At 45.7% G+C, this 27,937-nt stretch overlaps 1 protein-coding gene across 4 annotated transcripts in view; it reads left to right on the forward strand.

The window, feature by feature from the left end:
- Positions 1-27,937, forward strand: part of PAM (peptidylglycine alpha-amidating monooxygenase) — a 269,957-nt gene that overhangs the window by 67,543 nt on the left and 174,477 nt on the right. For 3 of the 4 annotated variants that reach the window (XM_054986264.1, XM_054986267.1, XM_054986268.1), the window contains exon 2: positions 26,678-27,220. In XM_054986264.1, coding sequence (XP_054842239.1) covers positions 27,129-27,220 — 92 coding nt within the window. In that variant the 5' untranslated portion in view covers positions 26,678-27,128. Of the gene's footprint in view, positions 1-9,098; positions 9,188-26,677; positions 27,221-27,937 lie in introns of all 4 variants that reach the window. The other variant, XM_054986265.1, reaches the window with a different exon arrangement.

A 27,937-nucleotide genomic window follows, 5' to 3' on the forward strand; every position in this document is an offset into this window, starting at 1 on the left:
TTGATACCGGAGTATTTAAATACAGAATTGGATATTTGCTCTCATTTCCAGTGTGCCAAAATCCTTGTATTGTAGTTTGTTAATTGGGATCTGGATCCAAATTTAACTTTCTGCTGGTTGAGTAGAAGGGACATTTTTGTTGTTGATTTCCCTTTCAGATCCCTGCATCCGTCATGCCAGTCTCTGTCTTCATAAACCTTTCTTTATCCAAAGGCATCTATCTGTCTTCATTTGTGACACTAAAAATGAAAATTATTTGGATTTTGATCCAGAATTCTGTTCTAAGGCCTAATCCTCGCGAACATCTTATGAGATAGTAATACTTGTAGTGTACTCCACTGTTTTAGACTATAGGTGGATAATAATGTGAATGAGTGATCTGGCATATAATTTAAGTCCCTGCATGTTAGTCAGAGAATATCAGGGGATTTGTGACCCTGTCCCCACATAAATGTTTAAAAATATTCCCTAAGGGGTAACAGCCAATTTTACCAAAACAAACAAACTCTCCTCTCTACGCTTGGAACAGCTATGCTACCTTGTTTGTGTGGACTTAAGCTAAGAGTATCCATTCTTTTTAAAAAATCTCTAGCATTTATCTGTTAAATATATAAGCTGTCAAGGGACTGCACTTTGCTTCTCTGTGGAAGAAAAAAGCTGATAGTTGTTTGACTTCACTGGAAAATGTATGTGGGTATATTTATAAAGAGGAATTTTATGACTAGAAGGCACAGGCTCTGACATGGTTGATCATCCAAAAACTGGCCACTCTGCTAACTGTGGCTAGTTGGTGTATGTCAAACCAATATCTAAAATCATGGTCTGAAACTGGTTTATATTAACTGCAGTTAATCTTAACTATGGTTTCACATGAAATATGAACATAGATATTCTAGCATAAAGCAGGAGATGGGCAGAAGAATGGCAGCAGAGAACTTCTATGGATGAAACAGTTATGGAGTTAGTAATCTGAATTTCTCTGACAACAAATGGACCAATCTGCATTGGTTAGTGGGATGGGAACGCTAAGAAGGACTGCAGCTGTTTTTGGCAACCTATATCTAGGTTTTTAACATGGAGAAATTTAGGAAGAGGTCAAATACAAGCACTCACTTTGTCGCAGTAGAATAATAGTCTCTGGGGACAATTAGAAGGAATGCTGTGGGCAAACTGCTTTTGCACCTGACATTAGGAAAAAAAATTTCTCCTTCCCCATGCTTTCCCCTAGAATTCCCAAAACATGGCCTGCATCTGGAGATGTATCTGCATCTCCAACTTAACTTAATAATTTGGACTTCATGTTTTTTTCTTTCTGTGTACACCACCTTGCAGCTTGTATGAGAAGTTTTCTGAGAATAAAGATTGTACTAGGAGTAAATTCCTGTTTGCGCAAAGTGAAAACTGATCTTGGATTTTATTTACTTGGTAACACATTGCCAACAAAAAGTCTGCCACTCTCTGCTTTGCTCAGAACCTACCACATATCAATTCAGAAGTAGCTGAATAAGCACAATCAAAAAGAGTCCAGTACCACCTTTAAGACTAACCAACTTTATTGTAGCATAAGCTTTCGAGAATCACAGTTCTCTTTGTCAGATGCATGGAGGGCGAGAAGAAACTGGTCAGATATAGAGGAGGAGAGGGGAGGGAGGAGTAGATGCAAACAGCTGCTTCTGATGAGATCAGTTTGCTTCTGTTAAGGAAATCAGTTACTTCTGATAATGAGATAACCATTCATAGTCCCTATTCAGTCCCAGCCTAACTGAGTCAAATTTACACATGAATTCCAATTCAGCAGCTTGGATTTTGTTTTTGAAAGGTTTCTGTTGAACTACAGTGACCTTTAAGTCTTTGATGGAATGTCCTGGTAGATTGAAGTGTTCTCCCACTGGTTTCTGGATGTTGCCATTTCTAATGTCAGATTTATGTCCATTTATTCTTTTGTGTAGAGGTTGGCTGGTTTGTCCAATGTACAGAGCAGATGGACATTGTTGGCACATGAGGGCATATATCAGATTGGAGGATGAGCAGCTGTAAGAGCCAGAGACAGTGTAGTTGATGCCATTGGGTCCTGTAATTGTATTCCCTGGGTAGATATAAGGGCAGAGCTGGCATCTGGGTCTGTTGCAGGGCCTGGTACCTGTGCTGGTGACTCTGCTAGCCGATTCATGATTGTAAGTGAGAAGTCGTTAACCTTAAACAACTTCTCACTTACAATCATGAATTGGCTAGCATTCCATCAAAGACTTAAAGGTCACTGTAGTTCAACAGAAACCTTTCAAAAACAAAATCCAATGGGAAGCTGCTGAATTGGAATTCATGTGTAAATTTGACTCAGTTAGTCTGGGACTGAATAGGGACTATGAATGGTTATCTCATTATCAGAAGTAACTGATTTCCTTAACAGAAGCAAACTGATCTCCACATCAGAAGCTACTGTTTGCATCTACTCCTCCCTCCCCTCTCCACCTATATATCTGACCAGTTTCTTCTTGCCCTCCATGCATCTGACGAAGAGAACTGTGATTGTATTGTCGAAGGCTTTCACGGCCGGAGAACGATGGTTGTTGTGGGTTTTCCGGGCTGTATTGCCGTGGTCTTTGCATTGTAGTTCCTGACGTTTCGCCAGCAGCTGTGGCTGGCATCTTCAGAGGTGTAGCACCAAAAGACAGAGATCTCTCAGTGTCACACAACCCACAACAACCATCAGAACTGTGATTCTCGAAAGTTTATGCTACAATAAAGTTGGTTAGTCTTAAAGGTGCTACTGGACTCTTTTTTTTTTATTTTGCTACTACAGACTAACACGGCTAACTCCTCTGCATCTATGAATAAGCACAGGTCTTTAATATGTAGTTTTGACAGTGCTCTGCTTTCTGTCTTCTGCCCCCTGCCCCCTTACTGGAATAAGATGTGACTCACTTGCTGCAGACATACCAGTTGCATTCCGAAGCAGGTTAGTGCCCGCTAGTGATATTTTTCAAAATGTATCTTCAGTAATGAAGCAAAATCAGTTTTTCATTAGAGAGGGCACTTTGTGAGTATCAAACGTAGCCTCTCACCCGCCTTTGCCCCCAGTAAGTGCCCTTTTCCTGTCCAGAGTGCAACTAAAAAATAAAAAAGACCTCTAGTTGTGGTCAGTTCTACATAGGTTTATCCACTACCTGTCAGTTTTTAGAGTGTTTGTGCGTGTGTCTTAGTGACAGAGGGAGTGAGAGAGTGGGCTGCAATCAATTATTTAAATTGGGCCTTTATTTTATGGTGGGGTTTCAGAAATGGGTGAGTTTCTTTGTTGTCAGATTGGTTGCAATTTTTTTCACCTGAGCAATTATATGAAGTACAGTACAGTACTAATACAAAAAGTACAGCATGGTACTCCAGAGTTTAGTGGACCCTAGTGAACTCTTCATGAATATATATGTAGGGATGTTTGGAAGGAGCTGTGACAGTCAATTTTTTAAATTTATGTATATATATCCATTGTAGCTAATGAGCTGGCCTTCTCTGGCTCTGTGCAGGTGATCAGCAGGGTGGAGGTGCAGCCAGTGCTCATAAGGGACAAGGTCTATGTTGCTCAGACGTGGCTCATTTTCCCATTATTCTGCACCCAGGACATATAGTTAATGTCATAGATGTTGGTGAAGAAGGTATTCGGCTACCTGAAGCAGCATTAGATGGCATTGTACATGCTGTGGGAGGAGAGGATAAGCTCATGGCAGACAAGCTCATTGTGTGGTGTAACCTCCACAGCTTTTGTGAATCCCAAGGGGGTTTGTTTCCAGAGGAATGCCTGGACTTTCCAGTGCCCTGTGGACTGGAGATGTTACGGCAGCTACCACAGCTTGAGCAGCTGTTCAGCATTTCATAACAGGGGAAGAGCTTGAGCTAATACATGAGAGGGCATTATTATTATCAGAGGTCCCAGAAACACCACACCTAGCTTAATAGTACTTTCAGCTCTGCTTGTAAATCAAATATTATCCAGCACCCGTGTCTCCATCCTTTTATATACAGCCTGTGCAAGTTAGCTTTCATAACTGTTCCTGTGGAAAAGAGCAAGAGTCCAGTAACACTTATAAGACTAACAAAATTTGTGGCAGGGCATGAGCTTTTGTGAGCCACAGCTCACTTCTTCAGATACTGTTCCTGTTTGTTATTTGCTTGCTTGCTTGGATTATGTATATTCTTACAGTGTAATTCAGCTTCAGTGAGTAGAGACACATGTGATGTTCCTGGTACTTTGGTAGTCACTAAGGGCTCCGTGTGAGTAAACATTCAGAGTATGTGTTCAGCAGTTGATGTTTCTGTAGAGGGCAAAATAAAACCTGCTGTGGAATCGGAGGAACACCATCTGGCAGAAGTAGGTTTGTGTTGAATTCAGCAGCTACTTGGAGAAGGATGGGATGTTCCTCCTATTTTGGGGAGGAAGTGGGCTACCAGTACTGGCATAATACTCATAGGGGAATGGCTGGCTGTTGTACTCTTGGATGTTTGGGTAACTCTGTGAGTGTATTTTGGGGAGGGAGCTTCGGTTGGCAGTAGGAGATTGGTTTTCTTGGAGTGCAGAAAAAGTGAAAAGCCAAGCATCTTCCTTTGCATCTATGCGAGGAAGGAGGCATGAACATGTGAAATTTCTGAACAGGTTAGAACTTGATTTCTTTCCCTTGTAAGGCTTGCCATTTATAAGAAAGCTGGTGACAAAGATGAAGTTTTGTACTTAATCTCATGTCACAGTGCAGGTTTAGTCTTTGCAGGGAGGTGGGGGAAAGGGTAAAGTTGTTGAATCTGTATTTGTTGAGAGAAACCAGGACTGAATAACTGTCTGGGATCTGAGTCTTGGTTTCACAGACTAATCACTGTTGAAGTAAGCCACAGTTTTGCATTTGTGTCTGGACTAGACATGGGCACGAACAGCATTACGAATGGGAAAAAACCAACAAACAGGCTGCTCGCGAACGGGCTGTTCGTCATGTGCCATTCCAGCCGAACAGGTGGTCATTGGCAGCCTCGTTCGTTGTGCTCGGCCACCGTTCAGGAAGCCAGACACTCAGGCACCTTAAATCAATTGCCTCGGCAATGGAAGGAGGGAGTGCCTGAACTCTGTCTGCACTCCCTCTGTTGCCCCGGACACCCCAATCAAAGCCCAACTTAGCTTGATGAGCAGGTCTTCCTTCCAAGCGTAGAGCTGCAAATTGGTTACAATTGGTAACGTGGGAGCAGACACCAGGGGGGAGGGAGGGAGGAGGGGGTTGTTCTGTGGCCATGGGAACTCCAATCTCATCCCTGCAAACCCTGTTAGGCAGTTCTGACTGCCAACCACAGACCTGCGTTTCTCAATCAGACCTCTGCTTATAAAAGGGCACTGTGCTCCCAGTTCTGGCTTTCACTCTCAGCAAGCAGTGGAGAGGGACAGAGCTGTTGATAGCCTTTTGGGGGAGAGACAGGGAGAGTGCATTGGAGCTGGGCTTTTTTCTGTGTGTGATGGGTGAGATAGGGAGCTATCCCCTTTGGTTCCAGGGCTGCTGCCAGGCCCTGGGGCCAAGCTCAGTGGGCACCTCGTCTGAGGGCTTACCCTGACTATTATTAGTAGTAGTATCAGTGCCTGATCTGGTAGTCAGGCTTGTGGGTGTGCTGGCCTAGGGCTCTAGCCTCAGCCTCCGGTTCCAGGGCTGCTGCCAGGCCTTGGGGCTGAGCTCAGTGGGCACCTTGGCTGAAGGCTCACCCTGACTATTACTATTATTGGTATCAGAGTCTGATCTGGTCAGGCTTGTAAGTGTGCTGGGCTAGGTTCCTCTGGTTCCAGGGCTGCTGCCAGGCTCTGAGGCAAAGCTCTGTGGGCACCTCGGCTGAGGGTTCACACTGATTATTATTAGTATCAATATCAGTGCCTTGATCTGGTGGTCAGGCTTGTGGGTGTGCTGGCCTAGGGCCCTAGCCTCAGCCTCTGGTTCCAGGGCTGCTGCCAGGCCCTGGGGCCAAGCTCAGTGGGCACCTCGGCTGAGGGCTCACCCTGACTATTATTATTATTATTATTATTATTATTATTATTATTATTATTATTATCAGTATCAGTATCAGTATCAGTATCAGTATCAGTATCAGTATCAGTATCAGTATCAGTATCAGTATCAGTGCCTGATCTGGTCCGGCTTTTGGGTGTGCTGGGCTAGGGCTCTAGCCTCAGCCTCCAGTTCCAGGGTTGCTGCCAGGCCGTGGGGCCAAGCTCAGTGGGCATCTTGGCTGAGGGCTCACCCTGACTATTACTATTATTAGTATCAGTGCCTGATCTGGTCCAGCTTTTGGGTGTGCTGGGCTAGGGCTCTAACCTCAGCCTCCAATTCCAGGGTTGCTGCCAGGCCCTGGGGCCAAGCTCAGTGGGCACCTTGGCTGAGGGCTCACAGTGTTCTCTCCTTTTCTGTCCTCCTTAATTGTAGTTTGGTGGCACAATGAGTCTTCATGTTGTGGTGGCCGCCACGGGTGGTCATGGGGTGAAGTGCAAAGGTGGTCCTCCTGGTTTACTTGTGGAAAGCAGTAGTGAGGGTTATTATTCATATGATGCCTCTTCACATGTTTAAAGTGGCTTACAGCTCAAACAGCTCAATTAAAAAAAATCATGCCAACATAAGCTAGTTGGGGACTAAGAGTCACCTTCACAATGATGTATTTTACTGATGATTTAACTAGCTTTTCTTAAAATATGGTTGGTTTGTGTTGGTTTCAAATAGGGGTGTGCAACAAAAATAGGGGGAAAGTCTAGGAAATGCAGATCCGGGTTTCAGAGATTTCAAAAAATAAAATAAAATCCAGGATTCCTGAAATCTGGGAAAGATTCTTTGATCCATTTAAGACAGATCAGAGCCTCCCAGATTTATTCAACCATTATTCCCTACGGGGGAAAATGTCTAGGGGCTATCTTAGGGGGCTAGGGTGGTGTTTTTCAAGCAAGCTCCATCACATTTGCAGAAACCTACTCCTCTAAAGACCATCCAACTTCAGAAAGATTGGACCCTGGGTCCCAATTCTGTGGGCCCCTGAAGAAGGTGCTGCCAGCCACTCTCCATTGTTTCCTATGGGGGAAGCATTTCCAAGCAGGCCCTCAGTCTCTCAGAAACAGACTTTTAAAATCCAAAATGGTTTGGATCCTCTCTCTGTCCTCACTGTGTTCTTTATTAGTCATTTTGGATCTGCTGTAGCATATTGGTTAAGTGGTTGGGATACAAATTGGCATTCTGTAGGTTTGAATCCTAGTATTGCCCTGAGCCCAGCAGGTGGCCTTGGGTAAGCCACTCCTCTCAGTCCCAACTCTCTAGCTGTATTGTGGGGATAATAATAAGCTGACTTTTCAACATTCTGAGTGGGGAGCTAATCTGTCTAGAAGAGCAGTATGTAAGCATTGTTGTTATGATGAATATCCTCAATCATTCTGTATTTGAGCATCATCTAGTATGAGTTGGTTTTGGTGGTTAGGGTTAAAATGTTTTTAACCCTAACCACCACTGGGCCTTTGATTAGGGGCCAGCTTTGTGTCCCCCCCTTTCTGACTGACTGCCCTCCTTTGCAGCCACTCTGGATTTACACCATGGTAGTGCCCGTGGCTTGTACTGGTTTTATAGTAACCTAGTTTGATCAGTGGCACCTGAATTTTTTGTTTGGATTAAGTGGTTTTTGTCCGGGGTCTGAGCCTCAGCCCCCGGACTTGCTGGGAGGGAGCATTGGGAGGCAACCGGGAGACAGCAGCCCTGCCGCCCCTGCCAGCAACCAGGGGCAGAACCCACCTACACCCAGGGAAAGGGGCAAAGGGCCAGGGCCTCAGAGAGCTAGAGGAGGCAGAGAGGCACCAGCTAGACCCACCCTCCAGGGGGCAATAGGGGGCTCAACAGAACAGAGGGAGAGGGCAAAAGCAGGGGGAATAGAGACCCAGCAGCTGCCCAAACAGAGCTCTTACTTGGCAGAGAGGAGAAGCAGCCCCAAGCGACGCCCAAGCGTATGCACCAGCTGGAAGGCAATAACCTGGCTCAGGAAAGATCAGGGACAAAGCAGCCCCAGGCATTCTGGGGGAGGAGCTGGGCAGCCAGCCAAGGGGCCACAGCTGGGCCTGCCTTCGGCATTCAGCAGAGTCAGGGAGGCTTGACAGCCAGGCAACAAGACACAGCTGGTGCTGGTCAATGGAGCCAGATCAGCTACCTCAGCTGCAACTGCTTGGGGCAGCCCAGGACCAGGCTGGAAGGAGGGCGGGGCGGAGGAAGGAAGCCCTATAAAGGTTGGCTGGGAAGAGTGCTGGGGTGGTGGGTGTGAGTAAGGAGTGATGGTGTGGAGTGGGAGCAGAGCAGTGCAAGAGTGGAGGCTTGGAGGAGAGTTGAAGGAGGACGCAGGGGGTGAGCAGGCCAGGTTGAGCAGGCCAGCGAGTGGACTGAGAGGGAGTCTGGGTGATTTATACCGCCCCTTCTTCCACAGAGCAGGGTTCTGCAGCATCCCTGGCACCCCTCTGATGTCAGGGCCGGCCCAGCTGGTGCCCCACCCAGTGGCAGCGACAGCAAGCCCTGACAGTTTTAATGTTTTTATTGTATTTATTGAAATATTGTTGGAAGCTGCCCTGAGCTTGCTTGTGGGAAGGGCGAGGTATAAGTCAAACAAACAAACATAATGAATCTTTATTGCATTTTAGTCTGATTTTTATTAAATTAGGCATTAGGTTCCAAATTGCAACTAACTCAGCCTGGGGAATTCAAATAAATCATCTGGCATTCTAGTGCATTTGTGTCTTATGCATGATAACTTACTGAGAAAGGCTTGTTTTAAAAGTAACTTTTTGATTCTTTGATTTTGATGTCAGTTGACTAAAAGTATAATTTCCACCATGACCTTGAACAGAAAATATTCTTACTATGTGCCCCATGTTATTTGGAAGTTAAATATCCATAGTGATGCTGTTAGAAATGCTGGAAAGGAACTGATATTGTCCAAGTGCTGTTCATTTCTTAGATATTTAATGAGAGAGAGAGACTACTGGATCAACAGTTTATTCTTGGTCATGAGAATCTTAAGATGAATTTTCTATATACAATTCTGTAGCTGGTTAATTTTATTTTTATTTATAGTTCACCTTTCTCACTGAGACTCAAGATGGAATACACAGTGAAAGCCATCATGATCAAGAGCTGGGACATTCAATAAAGAATGGAATAGGGTATGCACTGCAGAAATTTGAAATGAAACATAAATTCAAATACAGCAATACAGAGAAGAAACATTGCTGAAACAAATCATAAGTAATTTGATGTGACATATTGAACAATGCAGAACCTACACAGTAGGAACATATCTACTTCAACAGATATTACATAGTAGTATAGTCTACAGCTGCAGTCCCTTTACTGGACATCTCTGTGAACTACTTCCTTAAAGTACAGCCCTATTGTTTGAGTAGAAGGACCTCCTGAATAACTCAATTTTGCATAGTTTGTAGAAGTCCAAGAGAGCAGGAGCTTTTGTGACCTCTTCATGCAGGCTATTCCATAAGGTGGGGCCAGCCCAGAGAATGTGCATGTACAGACACCTGTTGATTTTGCCCATTTGCAGGGTGTTATCTGCAAAAGGCCCTGCTCAAATGAGTAAAGCTGCCATGGAGGAGCATAGGGAGAAAAGCTCTCCAGCAGTTATAAACAGCCACTACCATGAAAGATTCTGCATGTATGTGATGACCAACACCTTAAATTGAGCTTGGTAGCCAATCAAGTGACTGCAGAATGGAAGTAATCTGCACGCTCTGCCTGGCTCATAATAATAATTGAGCTGCAGAATTCTGCACCAACTGGAGTCTCCAAGTGGATTTTGAAGGGATACCTATGTAGAGTACATTATAGTAGTCTAGTTTCAGCGTTACTGTAAAGTGAATCAAATGTCCAAATTGTTCATATCAAGGTAGGGAGCCATCTTCAAGGCTAGTCTGAGTTGGGAGAAAGTCTTTTTTGGAGCTTCATTTACTTGCTTCTTTAGCAGTGCTGGATCTAGTATAATCCCTAGCTCTTAACCAAGTTTGCAAGGGTCAATTGAACAGAAGTGAGAAACACAATGTCAATTGAACAGAAGTGAGAAACACAATGTCCATCACTGCTGGCTTGTCTGGATTCAGTTTCAATTTATTCGCTATCTGCTATTTGATCGCAGCTGTCAGGCACTGACTTAGGTGTCAAACTGAGGCTTGAATAAAAGTTGCAATCCAGACTACCCCTTGCAATGAGACAAAAGTCCATCGATTTCAAAAGGCTTTACTGAAGATAAACAACCATTATAAGTCCACACTCCCAGATACAAGGATCAGGGCTGAGCTTAGAAATTGTTACGAATGACAGGCAAAAGCAAAGGTACAGAATAGCAGTCCCCTGCGGGCCCCATCCTCCCCCTTAGTTCTCAAAACAATTGGCCCGAGGGTGAGAACGGCCCCTTGGATACTCACCGTGAAGGGTCCTTCTCCTCTGAGGACAGGAGGACATCTTGGGTGATTCCCACCGTCCAATCGGGGAGGCAGGAAGTTAACAATCTTGCTTCCTCTTCCTCTAGTAGGTGGGATCACCCTCTGATCTCCAGTTCGGGTGAATCCCCTCAGCAGTATATTTCACTCCCTCACTGAAGAAACATACTAAACTAGAAGATAGAACTTGAAACAGGTAAGTAACATTCAACGTGTAAGGAAAAAACTCGTGGAAAACAGCACAAGGCAGTTACGAGAACACTCATATACAGGAAAAGAACAGTACGCTTCCCACTGTAGGCAGACAGACTTGTGGGAGCAATACAATACAAGGAGAAACGGAAAAAACATGGGCTGTCAGCGTGGGACGAAGAGCAATGGGAGGGCAAGATGTCCTCCTGTCCTCAGAGGAGAAGGACCCTTCACGGTGAGTATCCAAGGGGCCGTTCTCCCTCTGAGGCGGAGGACATCTTGGGTGCTCCCAAAGCAGTGCGTCAGGCATCGGGGGGGGGGGGAATGCCTCTTCGTCTGTTAGCACATGTTGAAGCACTCTCACATCTTGGGATGTGAGACATTAATGAAAAGAGACTCTGACCGTCTGAATTCCTCCGTCCGGATTAAATAGGCCTTGAGTGCTCTTCGCACGTCCAAAGTGTGCCATTCCCGTTCCTTTGGGTGCCCGGGATTAGGTGCAAAGGATGGCAGGCTGATCTCCTGCGAGCGATGGAAGACGGAATACGCTTTAGGCAGAAAAGTTGGATCCGTGCGTAATACCACCTTGTCTTTATGAAAGATGCACAGATCAGGGCGAGTAGACAAGGCAGCGAGCTCCGAGATCCTGCGCGCTGACGTAATCGCTACCAGGAAGATTGTCTTGAGCCTCAGCCATCTAACAGGAATGTCTCTGATAGGCTCGAAGGGAGCCTTAGTCAAGGCCGAAAGGACCACATTAAGCCTCCATGTGGGAAAACGATGAACCGTTGGGGGCTGTAGTAGCATAGCTCCTCTGAGGAAGCTGTGAATTAACGGGTGAGAGGATAGGGAAGTGCCCTTCTCATACATCCAGATCGAGCCAATAGCCGCAACCTGTCTCTTTAGCGTTGCCAAGCTCAAGCCTCTATCTAGGCCTTCTTGAAGGAACCCTAGTACCGATTGTAAGGACAGTTCTGCTCCTTGTTTTTTCTTCCGTTGGCACCATCTGTGGAACGCCTTCCACGTACAGTTGTAGATCCGCTTGGTAGAGTCCTTTCTAGACGCCATCAGGGTGTCCACTACCTGAAGAGGAAGGTCTAGGCCTAGGAAGTGACTCCGTTCAGCTTCCATCCGGTTAGGGCCCACCACTCTGGTCGAGGATGCCAGATCGGGCCTTGCTGTAGTAGATCCGGCAGGATCGGCAGACGTAATGGAGGGGCGACTGACAATTGTTGAAGAGTGGAGAACCACGGTCTTCTCGGCCACCAGGGTGCTACCACAATGACTCTGGCACCCAGGTCCATGATTCTCCGAAGCAGTCGCGGAAGTATTGGTAGAGGGGGAAAAGCGTACAGGAGAGCCTCCGGCCAGGGAGCTGTGAGGGCATCTGCGTCCTCCGCCAGGGGATGGAAATACCTGGAGAAGAATCTTTGAACACGTCTGTTCATTGGACGGCCAATGAACACCTCTGGACGGCCAAAACTCTCTATTAGGGTCTCGAAGACTTCCTTCTTGATGGACCACTCCCCTGGGTGCAGTGTTTCCCTGCTCAACCAGTCTGCATGAACATTCTGTACACCTCTGATATGTTCCGCTTGAATGGATGCCAGGTGACGTTCCGCCCAAGTCATGATCTTGATGGTTTCTTTCTGAAGACGTGACGATCTGGTTCCCCCTTGCTTGTTCAGATACGTCTTGGTCGCCACGTTGTCTGTCCGCACCAGAACGTGGGACTGGGCAATCCGGTCCTTGAAGTAGACTAGTGCCAGGTAGACAGCATGCATCTCTAGGACATTGATCGGGAAGTCTTTCTCCGATGGTGACCATATCCCTTGCGCGGGTCTGCCCTCCAGGGACGCCCCCCAGCCCTTGAGGCTGGCGTCCGTAAATAACTGAATGTGTTGGTGGGATAGGAAGCTCTTGCCCTGGGTCAAGTTGACGTCTCGGGTCCACCATCTCAGGCCCAGTCGAATCTCCAAAGGAACGTGAATCCTGCAGTTCCTTTTCTGGGCGATTTGCCACTGAAAGGGGCGGAGGAAGATCTGTAATGGTTTGGCGTGGAACTTTCCCCAGTAAATCGCTTCTGAGTTGGCCACTAGAAGTCCCATCAGCTTGGATAGTTCCATCAACGGAGATGCTCTCTGCTTGATCACCTGTTGTGTCAGCTGTTTGGTCTTCAATCTCTTGGCTTCGGGTAGGAAGAAGCTCCCTTTGATGGTGTCTATGGTCAAGCCCAAGTGCTCCAACCGCTGCGATGGAATCAGGGAGCATTTCTGGCGGTTTATCATGAACCCATGGCTCTCGAGAAAGCGCAGGGCAAATCCCAGGTCCTTGACAGCGTCCTGCCTGGAGGCGGACCTCAGCAGGATATCGTCGAGGTATGGATGTACATGAATACCCCTCTCTCGCAACTTGACTATGGGAACCACCAGGAGTTTCGTGAACACTCGGGGTGCCGTGGCCAGACCAAAGGGAAGTGCTCTGAACTGGAAATGTTCTCCCTGGAAGTAAAACCTGAGGAACTTCCGATGAGAAGAAGAGATTGGCACGTGGAGATAAGCCTCCGTCAAGTCTATAGAAGTCAGAAATTCTCCCTCTCGCAGTGCCTCCGCAATTGATCTGAGAGTCTCCATCCTGAAGTGGCGCAGGAGGATATGCCTGTTGATGTACTTGAGATCGAGAATGGCCCGCCAATCTCCATTCCGTTTGGGCACGGTGAAGAATATTGAATATACACCGCGACCTCTCTCTGGTGGTGGTACCGGCTCGATGGCCCGTATATCTAGGAGGTGCTGCACGGCTTGTAGTGTTATCGTGTTCTTGTGTGGGTCCTTCTTCGAGGGTGAGGGAACGAAGCGCTCCGGAGGAATGGAGGCGAATTCTATTGAGTAGCCATTGGAAACAATCTCTAAGGCCCAGGCATCCACCTCTGAGTCCACCCAGGCCTGTCGAAAGAGGAGCAGCCTGCCCCCCACTGAGGTCCCTTGATAGTCAGGGCTTCTGCCCTTTATCCTCCAACTCGTGCCTGTTTCCACGAGAGCCTTGGGGACGGCTGAATTTGGAAGCGAAATTGGAGTGCCTGCCCTGGTTCCTGGGTGGGTTCCAAGGTTGTTTGTAATCTTGTCTGCTTCTAGGTAGAGTGTGTTGAGAGCGAAAATGTTGATTGCTGTAAGGTCTCTTTGGGGCAAATTTTAGAGACTTCGGGAGTGCCTTCTTCTTGTCCCTAGTCTCCACTAAGATCTTGTCCAGCTGATCCCCAAACAACTTGTTCCCCTGGAAAGGGTAGGAGGCGACTATCAGCTTAGCCTGGACGTCGGCCTGCCACGCTCTCAGCCATAGCAGGCGTCTGGCCACAGTCGTTGATGCCATAGCTCTGGAAGAGAGAGAAAGGGTTCCAGCGTAGCGTCTGCCACAAAGGTGCACGTCTTGAGAATTCTGTCTGCTCCGTCCCGCAGGCGTTTATCGTTGTCGGGAAGAAGTTGAATCAGTCTCCTGACCCACACCACCGAGGCTCTGGAAACCATGGAAGCAATAGCTGAGGCTTTGATAGCTGTTGCCGTGGCCTCGTGGGCCCTCTTCAGGACCGCTTCACCCTTTTTGTCGAGACCATCTCGAATGGTGCCATGGCCATCCTCCGATAGGAGTCCCTGGGATTGAAGTGCCGCCACCGGAGCGTCGATGATGGGTACCTGTAGGAACTCATCTACAAAAGTAGGTAACACATACAATTTTTTTATAAGGCTAGGCATTTGCTTTGGTGTCGCAGGCATAGCCCATTCTGCTCGAAGTAGACGCTCAAAGTAGTCTGGAAAAGGGAATACTTTGGCTTGGATATCTGATCTGGGAAAGAATTCCCTATTTCCCTTAGGTCTGGACTTACGACTAGACACCTTAGAGGCCTCTTCCCCCTCCTCTTCCCCTTCGGCTGTCCCGTTCAGGTCAAGGGCAGACAGGGTTTTGGTTAGCAAGTAATTATAGTCTTCAAACAGGAAAAGCCTGTTAGACTGCTGGGGAAGGTTGGAGTCAGACTCACGTTCTTCTTCGGACAGGAATGCTCCCTCCTCCGATACGTCGCTCACCGTGCCCTCCTCATCCAGCCATGGAGAGGTGTTAGTGACTGTCTGATCAAGAGACTGCTTTCTGGCTGCCTTGGTGGGCCATGAAGCTCTCTGTGATGCAGGATCGTGGTAAGCAGGTTGTATTGGGGTGGCTGCTGGGGAATGAGAGCCCGAAGCCTGCCCCTGACTAATTGACCATATCTCTTCCCTAAGGGCCGCCCTGACGGCTGCCCGGATCTGGGAAGAAAGGGTCTCCGCATCCCCACTTACTTGGGCTCCTGGAGTGTCTTCTGAGTGACTCTGGGAGTTAGAAACGATGTTTTGCTCAAAATCTCCCGCCGGGAGGTTGGCAACCACGGAGATGCATTTTGGCGGGAACTCGCGTCTGGCCGTTTTTCCCGCCGAATCTGAGCCGCGATTTCTGCTGCCGCCTCCAGATGACCTGGCTCTTCTTGCTGCCCCCTCTGACGTCTTGCTCGGCAGACGGGGGCGCTTGTTGGAAGGCTGATCTTCTCCTCTGGAAGGGCCTTCTCCCGGGGACCGATCGAGCCTCCGCGGCGCGTCTGGTCCGTCAGAGCCTTCTCCCGTCGCTGGAAGAATGGCTCTGGCGTTGCATTTCTCCGCTCTGTCCATAAAGGACTCTTCGGAGTCTGATGACTCCCTGCCGGCCATTTCTTACTCTTGAGGAGACTAGGGCTCCTCGCAGAAAGGACAGGGAGTAGAGGTAGAAGTTCAAGGTAAGAGAGAAATGAGGAAGGGAACAAGAAAGGAAAGGTTAAGGGAAGAAAGAGTAGAAAGGAAAAAAATTCTTGGTAGACAGGGTAGCTAAGCTAACCTAAGCACTACTGCTCTCCCCTGAGGCAGGAAAAGAACTGGAGATCAGAGGGTGATCCCACCTACTAGAGGAAGAGGAAGCAAGATTGTTAACTTCCTGCCTCCCCGATTGGACGGTGGGAATCACCCAAGATGTCCTCCGCCTCAGAGGGAGAAAGTGAAAGTTTCCCAAGGGTGTCTGAAAGGCAGATATATGTAGACATAACATTCCTCTTCTCTCTGTGAGCTTCCAGCAGAAGACATGCCACCTGCAAAGAAAACACTTAATATACAGACAGGATCAAACTGTGTTTGGTTTAAACACGGTCAGAACCTGACATTCTGCCCCCTCTAAAAAGTTCCTCCCCCAGGTTTAAGAGGATATAGAGTGTGAAATGCTTTTAACAATTTAGGGGCTTGAATATGAATAGACTCCACCCACTCATCATACCCAGAGTCAAAATCCTTCCACCTAATGAGGTAAAACAATTTATTGTGTCTAATTTTAGAATCCAAAACTTCTTGCACTTCATAGTGGATTTGATCATCAATCAAAGTAGGTATTGGTGAAGAGGTTGTACGCCATTGATTTGCAGGGGGGACCTTTTTCAGCAAACTGATGTGGAATGTAGGATGGACTTGACGTAAATTTTTTGGTAAGTCTAGTGCTACAGTAACTTTGTAGATCACCTTGTGAACAGGAAAAGGTCACTTCAGAGCCAATTTACGGCTTGTTTGACTCACTCTTAAGTTCTTTGTTGAAAGGTAAACAAGATCTCCTGGATGTAATTCCCATTCGGCCACATGATGGCGATCGGCGTATTTTTTATAATCCTGTTTGGCTTTGTCAAGATGTGCCTGAATTTGAGTCCATTGTTGCGTAGCTTCCCCCCACCATTCTGAAACATCTTTGGGAGCCGTTGGAGGGGGAAGAGCTTCAAAAGGATAGGGTTTAAAGTCATAGCCATAAACTACTTTGAAGGGCGTTTCTCCAGTAGAGGCATGCACACTGTTGTTATAGGAAAATTCTGCCAAAGGTTGTAGATCAGTCCAATTATCTTGTTGAAAATTAATATAACATCTGAGGAATTGTTCTAATATTTGATTAGTTTTTTCCGATTGTCCGTCGGTTTGTGGATGGTGGGCGGAGCCCAAGCCTTGTTCCACGCCCAGAAGTTGGCAACGAACTGTCCACCGCGGTCAGATATTACCTTCAATGGAAAAGAATGTAGTTTTACAATATGTTTCATAAAAATGTCCGCTAATTTCTTTGCTGAAGGTATAGTGGTACAAGGAATGAAGTGGGCTTGCTTTGAAAATAGATCCACTACGACCAGTATACATGTGTGGTTCTTGGAGGGGGGAAGATCAGTGATAAAGTCCATAGAAATAATTTCCCAAGGTCTGCTTGGGGTTTCAAGGGGTTGTAATAGTCCTGGAGGCTTCCCTTTTCGCGTTTTGGCGCTGAGACAAATTGGGCAGGAGGCCACATACTGGGAAACATCTTTGCATAAGCCTGGCCACCAGAATTGTCTCTGTAATAGGTGAAGGGTTTTTAAATATCCATAATGGCCAGCAGTTGGGGCATCATGACAACGTTGCAATATTTCTTTTCTTAAGCTAGCAGGTACATAAAAATGATCGCCCCAAAGCCATTTCCCCTGTGCAGATTGCGTTAGCTTCTCTTTGGGCACATTTTCCCCCTCCTGTTCCACTTCGTCTTTCAGTGTTTGTCTCCACCCCTGATCTGGGCGAGGAGGTTGGGTTGCACGGCTGCGCGTTGTGACCACACCTCCTAATTGTGTAGGCGAAAATACTGTGTCTACTGTTTCCTCCCTCTTGCTTTTGAGTTGGGGCATGCATGATAGAGCGTCCGCTAGGAAATTTGTTTTTCCAGGCAAAAATTTGAGAGTGACATTAAATTTGGAAAAATATTCTGCCCATCGTAACTGTTTTGCATTCAATCTCCTAGGGCTGCGTAAGGCCTCCAGGTTTTTGTGATCCGTCCAAACTTCAAAAGGATGACGGGCCCCTTCTAGCCAATGCCTCCAAGAGGAAAGCGCTGCCTTAACTGCAAACGCTTCCTTTTCCCAGACATTCCAATTTCTCTCTGATTCCGAAAACTTGCGAGACAGATAAGCACACGGTTTAAGGCTATTATCTTCCCCCCTTTGCAGGAGCACATCCCCTATCGCCGTATCGCTGGCGTCTACCTGCACAATGAAGGGGCGATTTTCATCGGGGTGTTGTAGTACCGGCTCGGATATAAATTGCTGTTTTAAAAGATTAAAAGCCAATTGGCATTGTGGTGTCCATATTAGCTTGGAGGATGGCTTTTTGGCTTGTTCCCCTTTGTTTTTTGTCTTAAGTAGTTCTGTGAGGGGGAGAGTGATTTGGGCAAAATTCTGTATGAATTCGCGATAGAAGTTGGCAAACCCCAGAAAGGATTGTAGTTCTTTACGGGTTGTAGGGGTTTGCCATTCTTGTACTGCTTTAACTTTGCCTGGATCCATTTTTAACCCATTTTTTGAAATGCAGTATCCTAAATAACTGAGTTCAGACTTGTGAAATTCACATTTGAAATCGGTACATAGTCTTAATCCTCCATCCTTCTTTTTAACAAATAGTACTGGGGCAGCATGAGGACTATTAGCTGGTCGGATAAATCCCCTTTCTAAATTGGTGTCAATAAATTTGCGTAGTTCCTCTCTTTCGATAGGGCTCATTGGATACAATCTGCCCTTGGGTAAGGTGGCTCCTGGAAGAATTTCCACTGCACAATCGGTCCTCCTATGGGGAGGTAAGGTGTTAGCTTCTTATTCTGTGAAAGCTTGTAGATAGGCTCGGTATTCTTTAGGTATTTGGTTGATTTCCTCTTGTGTTAAGAGAGCCTGTTCCATTAGGGTAGGATCGGTACCCCAGTTTTGATTCCAACAGTGATCTCTGCAGTCATCTTGCCGAAAAGTAACACTCCTGGCCGGCCAATCAATGTCTGGGTTGTGGTCCCACAACCACCTGCTACCCAAAATCAGCGGGTATTTGGCTGTAGAGCTAATCACAGAGGATCTCATCTCCCAATGCTGTCCCATTCCTGTGATCACAGGTATAGTTTCAGTGGTGACTGGGTTCATATTGGAGCCGTCCATTTGTTCAAAAATAACTGGAGTTTCTAGTTCCTTCATTGGGAGGACTAATCCATTAACTAGAGCGGGTGCAATAATATCTCGGGAGCATCCAGAATCGATAAGTGCTTGTACACGAATATGAGTCTTTCTTTCGGGATTAACTAACGTAACTGGCATGAATAATATGGACCCTCGTGGTCTTTCCACTATGGGAACGGACTTCTTTTTGATCTGCCGTTTGGGTCCTGTTACGACAGATCCATCTCGTTTCCCGAACTTGGACTCTCGAGTCCTTCTTCTCCAATTAGAGCGGTTGAATCGAATTCCATAACTTCCTCCAGCTCCAATCCCTTTTCTGGAGGATTTCTTCGGGTGGCGCCGCACCCTCTAGTAGTCTGAGGAGCTGGCGTTGGGTGGTATGGCGGGGGAAGGGTGGTTGAGGTTGTACGTCCTGGCTGGAATGGAGCTCATTGCACAGGCCTGAGTGGACATTGTGCTGCATAATGACCACTTTGGCCACAATGTAAGCACAGTCCTTGACGCCATCTAGCTTCTCGTGCTCCTCTAGCCGCATATCCGGCTCCTCTTCCCCCTCTGACAATTATCGAAGTTCTTCGATGCCCTGTTGCTTGTTGTTGCTCTACGAGCCGTACCTCCTGCATCCGGTTTTCTACTTCACACGCCAATTGGATCCAACCTAATAGTGTTGGGGGGTTGTCTTGCATAAGAGCCGGATCCAACAATTTAGGATTCATGCCTTGTTTAAACAAGATTATTTTTGTAGACTCCTCACATCTCGGGCATTTGGCGGCTAGCTGTCGGAATTTAGTTACATAGTCCCTGGCCGACAGATTGCCTTGCCTAATGGTTTGCAATTCCGTTTGGGCTCTATCTTCTTCTAACAGGTCTTCATATTGGGCATGGAGAGCTGCTACCAAGCCTTGTAAGGTGTCTAGCTCCGGAGCCCCCAATTCATACAAAGTTACATACCATTCTGCCGCTTTTCCTTGCAGTCAGGATCCTAGGTGTTCGATTTGACTGGCTTCGTCCTCGAACAAATGTCCCCAACGATTGAAAAACTGAAGTGCTTGTACTAAGAAAAATCCTAGTTTCGAAGGATCTCCGTCAAACGTGGCTTCCAGCTTTACCCATCCCATCAGCAACTCTTGAGGTCTGGCGACTGGGGCTGGAGTTGGTAACGGATAGTACTGTAAAGACGCTGGCTGCCGCGGAATTGGTTGAACAGGTGGTTGTTGAGGTCTTGGCTGCAGGGGGACCCGTGGTCTCGGAGGCGGAGGCCCCTGTGGCCTCGGCTGTGGGGGGCCCTGCGGTCTCGGTTGCGGGGGACCCTGCGGTACTTGCCGTGGACGATAAGGTTGCGGTGCTGGGCCCCGTGGAAGAGGGTGACGAGGAGGCTGTCCGCGCGGTGGCGGGAGTCTCGGGGGTTGCTCTTGGGGCTGAGGCGGTTGATCTCTTGGTCAAAGCAATTGCTCTTGCGGTTGAAGAGGAGGCTGCTCTTGAGGTCCCTCCTGGCCCCCGTCTCTCGGGGGTCCCGGCGGAGGATGATTATCATCAGCAGGGGGTCCATCATCTGCAGGGAGTCCCTGAGGGAGATCTTCTGGTAAAACATCCGGTGGTCCTTGTGGAGGGTCAGGCGGTGGTATCACCGGCGCTTGCTGGTCATCCTCCGGCAAGAGCGGTGGGTCCCGATTCGCAGGGGGGACCTGGCCTTGTGCCTGCGTTAACACTGGTGAACCCCTCGGGATAGGTGCTAGCTGTTGGAGGGCTGCTACGCCTCGACCTATCGAGATCCTAGGACGCTCCCCAGCTTCTTGTCGCGGCTCCTCACCTTGTCCTTCCATAACTAGCACCGATAATAAGTGCACTGCGTGGGCCAAGCTCTCCTCCATGGTGCCAATTCTGTCTTCCAGTCTTTGGACATGAATAGGCACCGATGTATCGACATCCTCATAAGGCAATTCTTGGGGCAACTCCGGTTGGAATGGCACTGCATCTGCATATTCTTCAGAGGACGTGGTTGCACGGGACCAAGGTCGAATCTCTCCCATTCCAGTGGCCTCGGTAGTTTCACCTTCCTCAGATATGCCAGCAAGGATTCCTTTCACTAGCCCCGTTATTGCCGAAATTCCTGCGTCAATGGCTAAAGTTCGGCCCTGTAGTTGCTGCCAACTTTGATTACTTGATTCACGTTGCCCCGTCCACGTGGCGACTTTGGCATAATCCCAACTCATCAAGTCGCAATGGGTGGTCTCCCAATCCTGGGTATACTCGGTACCTCTGGGATCCCATTCCTCCAGTTGCTCGGATTCTTTATTCCACATGTACCACGGCTGGTTCCTGGCCCGCGCCTCGATTGGCATTCGGGATTGCTTGGGAAGCTCCCAAATGATGCTAGGTCCTTCCTCCATTGATGAACCGACTGTCCGCCTCACGTCAATGAGCGACCTGGAAAACACCGTGCTTGCTTTCCTCTCCCTTGTCTCTCTAGGCCTGGAGCCCCACTGCCTCGGTGTAGGCAAGGATATCAGAGGTTCCGCCGCTGCCCGTGGTCGAGCTCCCAAGTCCCTCCGGACGTCATGGGTGCAAGGTCTGTCGGGTGCGAGGGGATACACTGTAGCAAGACCTGACTCCGTTCCCTCCGGAACGGGTTGAATTGTTGTAGTAGGTTCCACTCCTTCCGTGTTGGAGACATATGGATCAAACAAAGGGTCCCTGTGGGGTGCGGCCTTGGTATCCGTCTCCTCCGGCCAAGGCATTGGAACAGAGGTGATTCGTAACAAAATGTCAAACTGAGGCTTGAATAAAAGTTGCAATCCAGACTACCCCTTGCAATGAGACAAAAGTCCATCGATTTCAAAAGGCTTTACTGAAGATAAACAACCATTATAAGTCCACACTCCCAGATACAAGGATCAGGGCTGAGCTTAGAAATTGTTACGAATGACAGGCAAAAGCAAAGGTACAGAATAGCAGTTCCCTGCGGGCCCCATCCTCCCCCTCAGTTCTCAAAACAATCGGCCCGAGGGTGAGAAAGTGAAAGTATCCCAAGGGTGTCTGAAAGGCAGATATATGTAGACATAACATTCCTCTTCTTTCTGTGAGCTTCCAGCGGAAGACTTGCCACCTGCAAAGAAAACACTTAATATACAGACAGGATCAAAATGGAGTTTCTTTGGTTTAAACACAGTCAGAACCTGACATTAGGACCGCTACAGCATCACCAGGGGATTTGGATAGGAAGATAAGGAGCTGGGCATCATCTGCATATTGATGGTATCCAATCCCATAGCTATAAATGATGTCTCCTAAAGACTTTACTTAGAGTTGAATAATATGGGGATCAGATTGTACCTTATGCCACCCTACAAGATAGTTCCCACACTGAAGATAGCTGGACTCCAACAGCAATTTTTTGAGTCATTCCATGAGGAATGATTTTAACCAGTCCAAGGCACATCCCCTGATACCTACTTCTGCCTTAGACATCTCAACAGGTTGACACAGTCTAATGTATCAAAGACTGCAGATAGGTATAGGAGGAACAACAAAGAAGCATGGCCTTTGCCAATATTCAGATGGAGGTTATCAACTAAAGCCACTAGTGCCGTCTCTGTCACATAGCCCAAACTGAAATTAGATCGAAAGGGGTCTAGATTACAAGAGTAATGTAAGAAGACCTGAAGTAGGTTAGCTACTGCTCTCTCACTCACTTTGTCCAGAAAGGGCAGAGCAAAAATGGATAATTGGCCACATCATTTTCGCTTAGAGATGAGTTTTAGATAGTGGGAGGATTAACCAAATATATCTTAATGTTCTTATACTTCTGCTGCAAATTTATTATAAAGATTCAGAGCAATGGATATTACACATATAAAATAATTCTTTTATAGTGTTCATATTACCATTTTACTGTCAGCAACAGTTTTATTGATGAGAAGGAAAACACATTATTTGGTATTGAGGTTTCTGTAGTGAATAACAAAATAAGATACGAGTATTGCCATTTTTACTTGAAAGGAAGGTGACTGTGAATGTAAGAAGACCACCCCCTCAAAAACCCTTTGGGTAACATTTTTTATTACCGTACATATATGCAAATGTAAGAGAACCTCTTTTTTTTCTTAACAACACACCCATAAAAAAAACTTGTATTTTTGATCTATACAGCCTGCCTTATTTGGGTTAGGTGCTAGATTTATCTTTGAGCCTTTAAACTATAAAATAATCTTTGTAATTACCAGTGTTGGTGGTAAAAGTGCATTTCTAAATATACTTGTTGATCGTTTTCAGTGTAGATGGGAAAGTATTATTTTCACTGCATGAGAGCAAGCATGTTTAGGTTGTCTAGGATCTAGGAGAGTAGGCTAAAACCCCCACTCTGCCACAGAAGCTTGCTGGGTAGCCTTGGGCCAGTCATACATTTTCGGCCTAACTTACTTCCCAGGATTGTTGTTGAAGATAAAATGAGGAGGGGAGAATGTTGTAAGTCCCGTTTGGGAAGAAAGCTGGGGTATAAATGAAGTAAGTAGATAAGTTCTTCTCTAGTTGCTTTGACAAACTTATTGAAACAAGTAGCAAGGTAATGTTTGCTATCCTTGAATTTTAGTTTTGCATGGATAATTTATATAATTTTGTTGATGGCTTTACTTTTTTAGTATGGGCATCCTGGAATGTCACGTCTCATGGGAGATCTTGCTGCTTTGTTAATCATAATTGCACGGTTTGTTAAATGAAGCATTTCCCAAATATTTCCTGCTAGGAAAATGTGCTAAAACTACTCCCAGGAGACAGAAAAATATTCTAAATATTGGGACTGTAGTACATTCTCCATAACTATTTCAATGCTTGGAGTGCCCTCTAGAAGAATGAATATGTAGATTTAAACCATTACAATATTTCAATATATAATCCAGAAACACAATGAAATACACGTGGATTCTTTGGACTTATGTTCAGTAATGTTGTGGCAGATTATATCATACAACTGGCTTCTCAAGGAAGCCCAGATTCAGTTGTCTCAACATTCTAGTTGCCAGAAAGTAATGAAGGGGCTGTTATTCCTCAGATAAAATTCTATTCAGATAGTGGTGGTGATTTTTCATGTCATTTTTTAATGTTAGCTCCCTTGAGCCTCTGAAGAAAAGACAAGATATTTTTGTAACAGTCCAAATTCTCTTGCTTTAAAAACAAGAATGTCCTCAAAATGTAAAAATACAGTTCAATTCAACATCCGATTACATCAGCGTTCTCTGGAATTTTATTTATTCACTGCTTTTATTTACATTACTTTACTAAGTGAGACTCAAGAAGGATTACATAGTATAAGTCTATATGAACTACAACTGGAACATCCTATAAACAATGCAATAGGCTATAGCATCATCAGTACACAGTAGTATCATCTACAGCCCCTGTTCTATTTATCCCCAAAGAGACTCAAAACAGCTTACAACGATATAAAAATATAATTTAAACTAATTCAATTTAAACCAACCTGAGCCCACCTGGTGGGGAGGGTGGACTAAAAATATAATCTAATAAATAAATAAATAAATAGATGTAACTGCTATATTTTGGGCTGATCCTGGATCCAGTGGGACCAGCTCCTTCAAGGCCCCTGTGTATGAGCCATAGGTCAAGAGCTATATGGCAGTTGCCCTTCAGTTTGTAATTGGTAATAATGTCCCTCCTTGCTTCCCAGTATTTTTATCAGGATTATTTTTGGATTGGCAGGTCAACTAGGCAAGCCCAAAGGCTGCCTGTGTTTCAGTGATATCCACTCTTAGTGACTATATAGCTACTTACATTTTGTATCCTTATTAGACATGGGCACGAACCCCAAAAAACCCCAAACCACATGATTCCTGATTCATAGCATTCCACGAACTTCCGACCTTTTCCCAGTTCGGGAATTGGTTCGTGGTTCATTGCATTTCAAGCGCCCCGCAACAGCTGCTGAAGCCGGTGCGGGGCGTTTGAAACAGACAGACCCTTTTTTCTGCTGCCTGGGCAGCAGGAGAATGGGGCTATCAGTTTCACAGACGCTGCACTGGTTTCAGCCCATCAGCTGGAACCGTTGCGGGGTCTGTAAAACTGACAGTCCAGGCAGCAGGAAAAGAGGCTGTCAGTTTCACAGACCCCGCTGCTGAACCCAGCGCTGCATCTGTGAAACTGACAGCCCCTTTCTCCTGCTGCTCTGGCAGCAGGAGAAAGAAGCTGTCAGTTTCACAGACTCTGCCCTGGGTTCAGCCGATGGGCTGAAACTGGCACGTGGTCTGTGAAACTCCGAACCGACCACAGAATGAACGGCTGGAAAAATTGTTCCGTAAAAATGCAGTCCCACGGAACACGTTGCGCTGCAAATGAACCAGTCATTCTGTATGGAATTTTGTTCAGTGGTTCATTTCGTGCCCATCTCTATTCCTTATTTATGTCATGTTAAAGAAAATACTTCACTGACTGTACTTTAGAATGTTATTTTGAAAAAAAAAACATGCATTTTTATACTCCTCTTACAGCGCCTCAGGTTAGAGTTTAAAAAGAAGCTTACATGGAGGGAAATATTACACTGGATGTATAGCTTGCATTTGCTCTCCAGTCATTCCTTTAAGAATTTCTAGTGGCAATTGTGGGCTTTCATCTAGTCATCTTATTTTCCTTCTACTCCGTAAAGGTAGATAATTGACAACCTAGGTGAGAGGACTTGATTGTAGAACACTGTAGTTCTGCATATAAAAAAACACAGATGTGAATTTCTAGGATTGTGTTTTTAATATCTGTTTTATAAGCAGCTCCTAACAGAAATTAACAGTAGGAAGAAAGTCTCTAAAGCTAAGTCTCTTAAAGAGTGGTACCGGCTTACAACTATAGCTAAATAACAACCTAGTGATGTTGTACATAATAGTCTATTCAGCACATGTTCCAAATTTTTTTTAAAAAAAAATCTGTACCTAAGGCCATTGCATGCACAATATGGTGCCCATAAGCTTTTTGCCCAGGAGGACTTTTGATTGGCTGTTGGAGATCTGATTGGCTGTACAGATTGAAGAAAGCATTGCTTTGTCGGCAGCTGCCACCAAAGTCAGGGATCTTCACTGCTTGACTGGAAAGAAGCTGTGTGTAAGCAAGAAAAATATTATTAAAGCGTATTTCATTGAAAAGGTGTCCGGTAAAGCAGGGCTTCAGCCCTGAAATGTTGAAAAGTTAGTATTAGAGTTATGCATAACTTCACTTCCTAACATTGTGTGTATGTGCGCGCTGGCGCCTTCTTTCCAGCAGCTGCCATTTCCAAAGGTGCCTGCAGGCTCAAAAAGATTGAGGGTCATTGCTCTAGCATGCTAAGCATCAATTTCAGCTGTGAAATAATACAATCACATATATAAATAATGGACATTTGAACAGCATTAACAAATTGATGCTTTTTCAGAAAGTGAAATGGGGATTAAAAAGCTAAGGGAAAGGGGGGGGGGTGGAATGGACTGAGTAGAGAGTAGATGAGATCAGCTTGGTGCAGTTCTGTGTTGTGTATTCTATGCTTTTCAGCTGCTTGATCAATTGCCATGAGAGCTATGAATCCCGAAGCCTGTTTGTACCCAATACGATGTAATCTAATTAAATCTGTGACACATTCTGTTTTCCAGTTTAAAACTTCAGACCACGATTTTTTCATTAAGTCCTAAACATCTCTCCCTCTCCCCCACATTTTTCATTCTTCAGGCTGATCAAAAGTCCTGCAGAGTTTGAAAGCTTGCCCATTGTTTTATAACACTTCGGGTGGCTCTAATAAAGTCATTATATGACTTGGGAATTTTATTGCTGACTGATATGACTACCTACTAACTTCTTGTCTGTGTAGTATTGTAAGAATACAATGCTTCCTTTGGGGTGGGGGGGCTTGGCTGAAGCTTATGAAACTATTTAAAAAGCCTCAGCAAGGATTTGCTAAGGACTGTTGCTGTAAGGTGTTAGTCATCCATTATCTGTTTCTATTTTTACAGGTTCTGAATGAAGAGCGACATGGGTTTCTATGATGTCACTTGGTGTGTCTTTGACTGTGGAACAGATTGATACACAGCCTGGAGATTTGACAGTAAACTAGGTTTAAAAAAAAAAACAGGAGTGTGGCTTCTGCTTCTTTTTTCACCGGGCTTCAGTACAGTGCATCTGATCTGAAGAAGGAAACGATTTACCCTTCCTCCCAAAACACCCCTTTCTACTTCTGCCGCTTCTGAATGAAGACAGCACAGAATCGTCCCACCTTTCTGATTTAGAGCATATCACCTTTCAAGACAGATGGCCTGTCAAAAACTATGGGATGCCTGCAGAGAACATCATAATGAAGTAGCAAATTGATAGTGCCGCTGCCGCCTAATTGTCAGGATCACAGCCAATAGAGCTGCGCTGTCCTTTTCCTGCTTCCTTAATCGGGTCAGGAACAGCAGGGTGGACATGGCTGGCCTCATTAACAATGTGCTAATATTGTTCCTTGTTTTTCAAAACAGCTGTTTGGCTTTCAGAAGCCCGCTTTCTGTCTTTAAGAGGTGGGTTCAGTTGGAGAGATCTACATTGCTTATCAGTGCATGCTGCTTAGTGACGCAGTCTTGTTTAATTATGTTTACTTTTAAACCTTTTTACAAAGTAGACAAAAAGACATTTCTATGTAGCTGACTACTTTTAAATAGTTGAAATACTTGAAATTATGTTTGTAATTACTATTGATAGATTTTAATTTCACTCACTGAAATGTTCGCTGTCTTGTTAGTATTGGTGCATATAGGTGCATAATTTCACATACGATAACTTTCTCTGTAGATTTTAGGTTGTATGGCAGAGTTCCTGGTAAGTGATTTCCATATACAAAAAGTCCAAGTTCTCATAAGTTCTTTCCTCTTTCTGGTCTGAATGCACTTTTTAAAGAGCGTCAGCATATCAGTTTATTTGGTTAGCCTTTTTAAGACATCTGCTTGCATTTCTGGATGCCTTTTTAAAGGAAAGTCAGCAGTATTTGCCCACAAGACAATATAGTTGTATATGCAGCATAGTTCCTGTAATTGCCACATCAAATATTTATCCATAGATATATTCAGTATTTACGTCAAATGATTTCCTGATATTTGCTGCTGAGAAGATAAAACGCACCTACCTTTTAAAGTTGAGCTTGTATAACCCACCTATACATTTTTTAAAACTCATGTTGTTTGAATATCCAGATAAAATAATGTAATTGTATATGATCTAACTACCACATAACACTCAGG

Source organism: Eublepharis macularius, chromosome 8, assembly GCF_028583425.1.
Source record: "Eublepharis macularius isolate TG4126 chromosome 8, MPM_Emac_v1.0, whole genome shotgun sequence".
Lineage (NCBI taxonomy): Eukaryota > Metazoa > Chordata > Lepidosauria > Squamata > Eublepharidae > Eublepharis > Eublepharis macularius.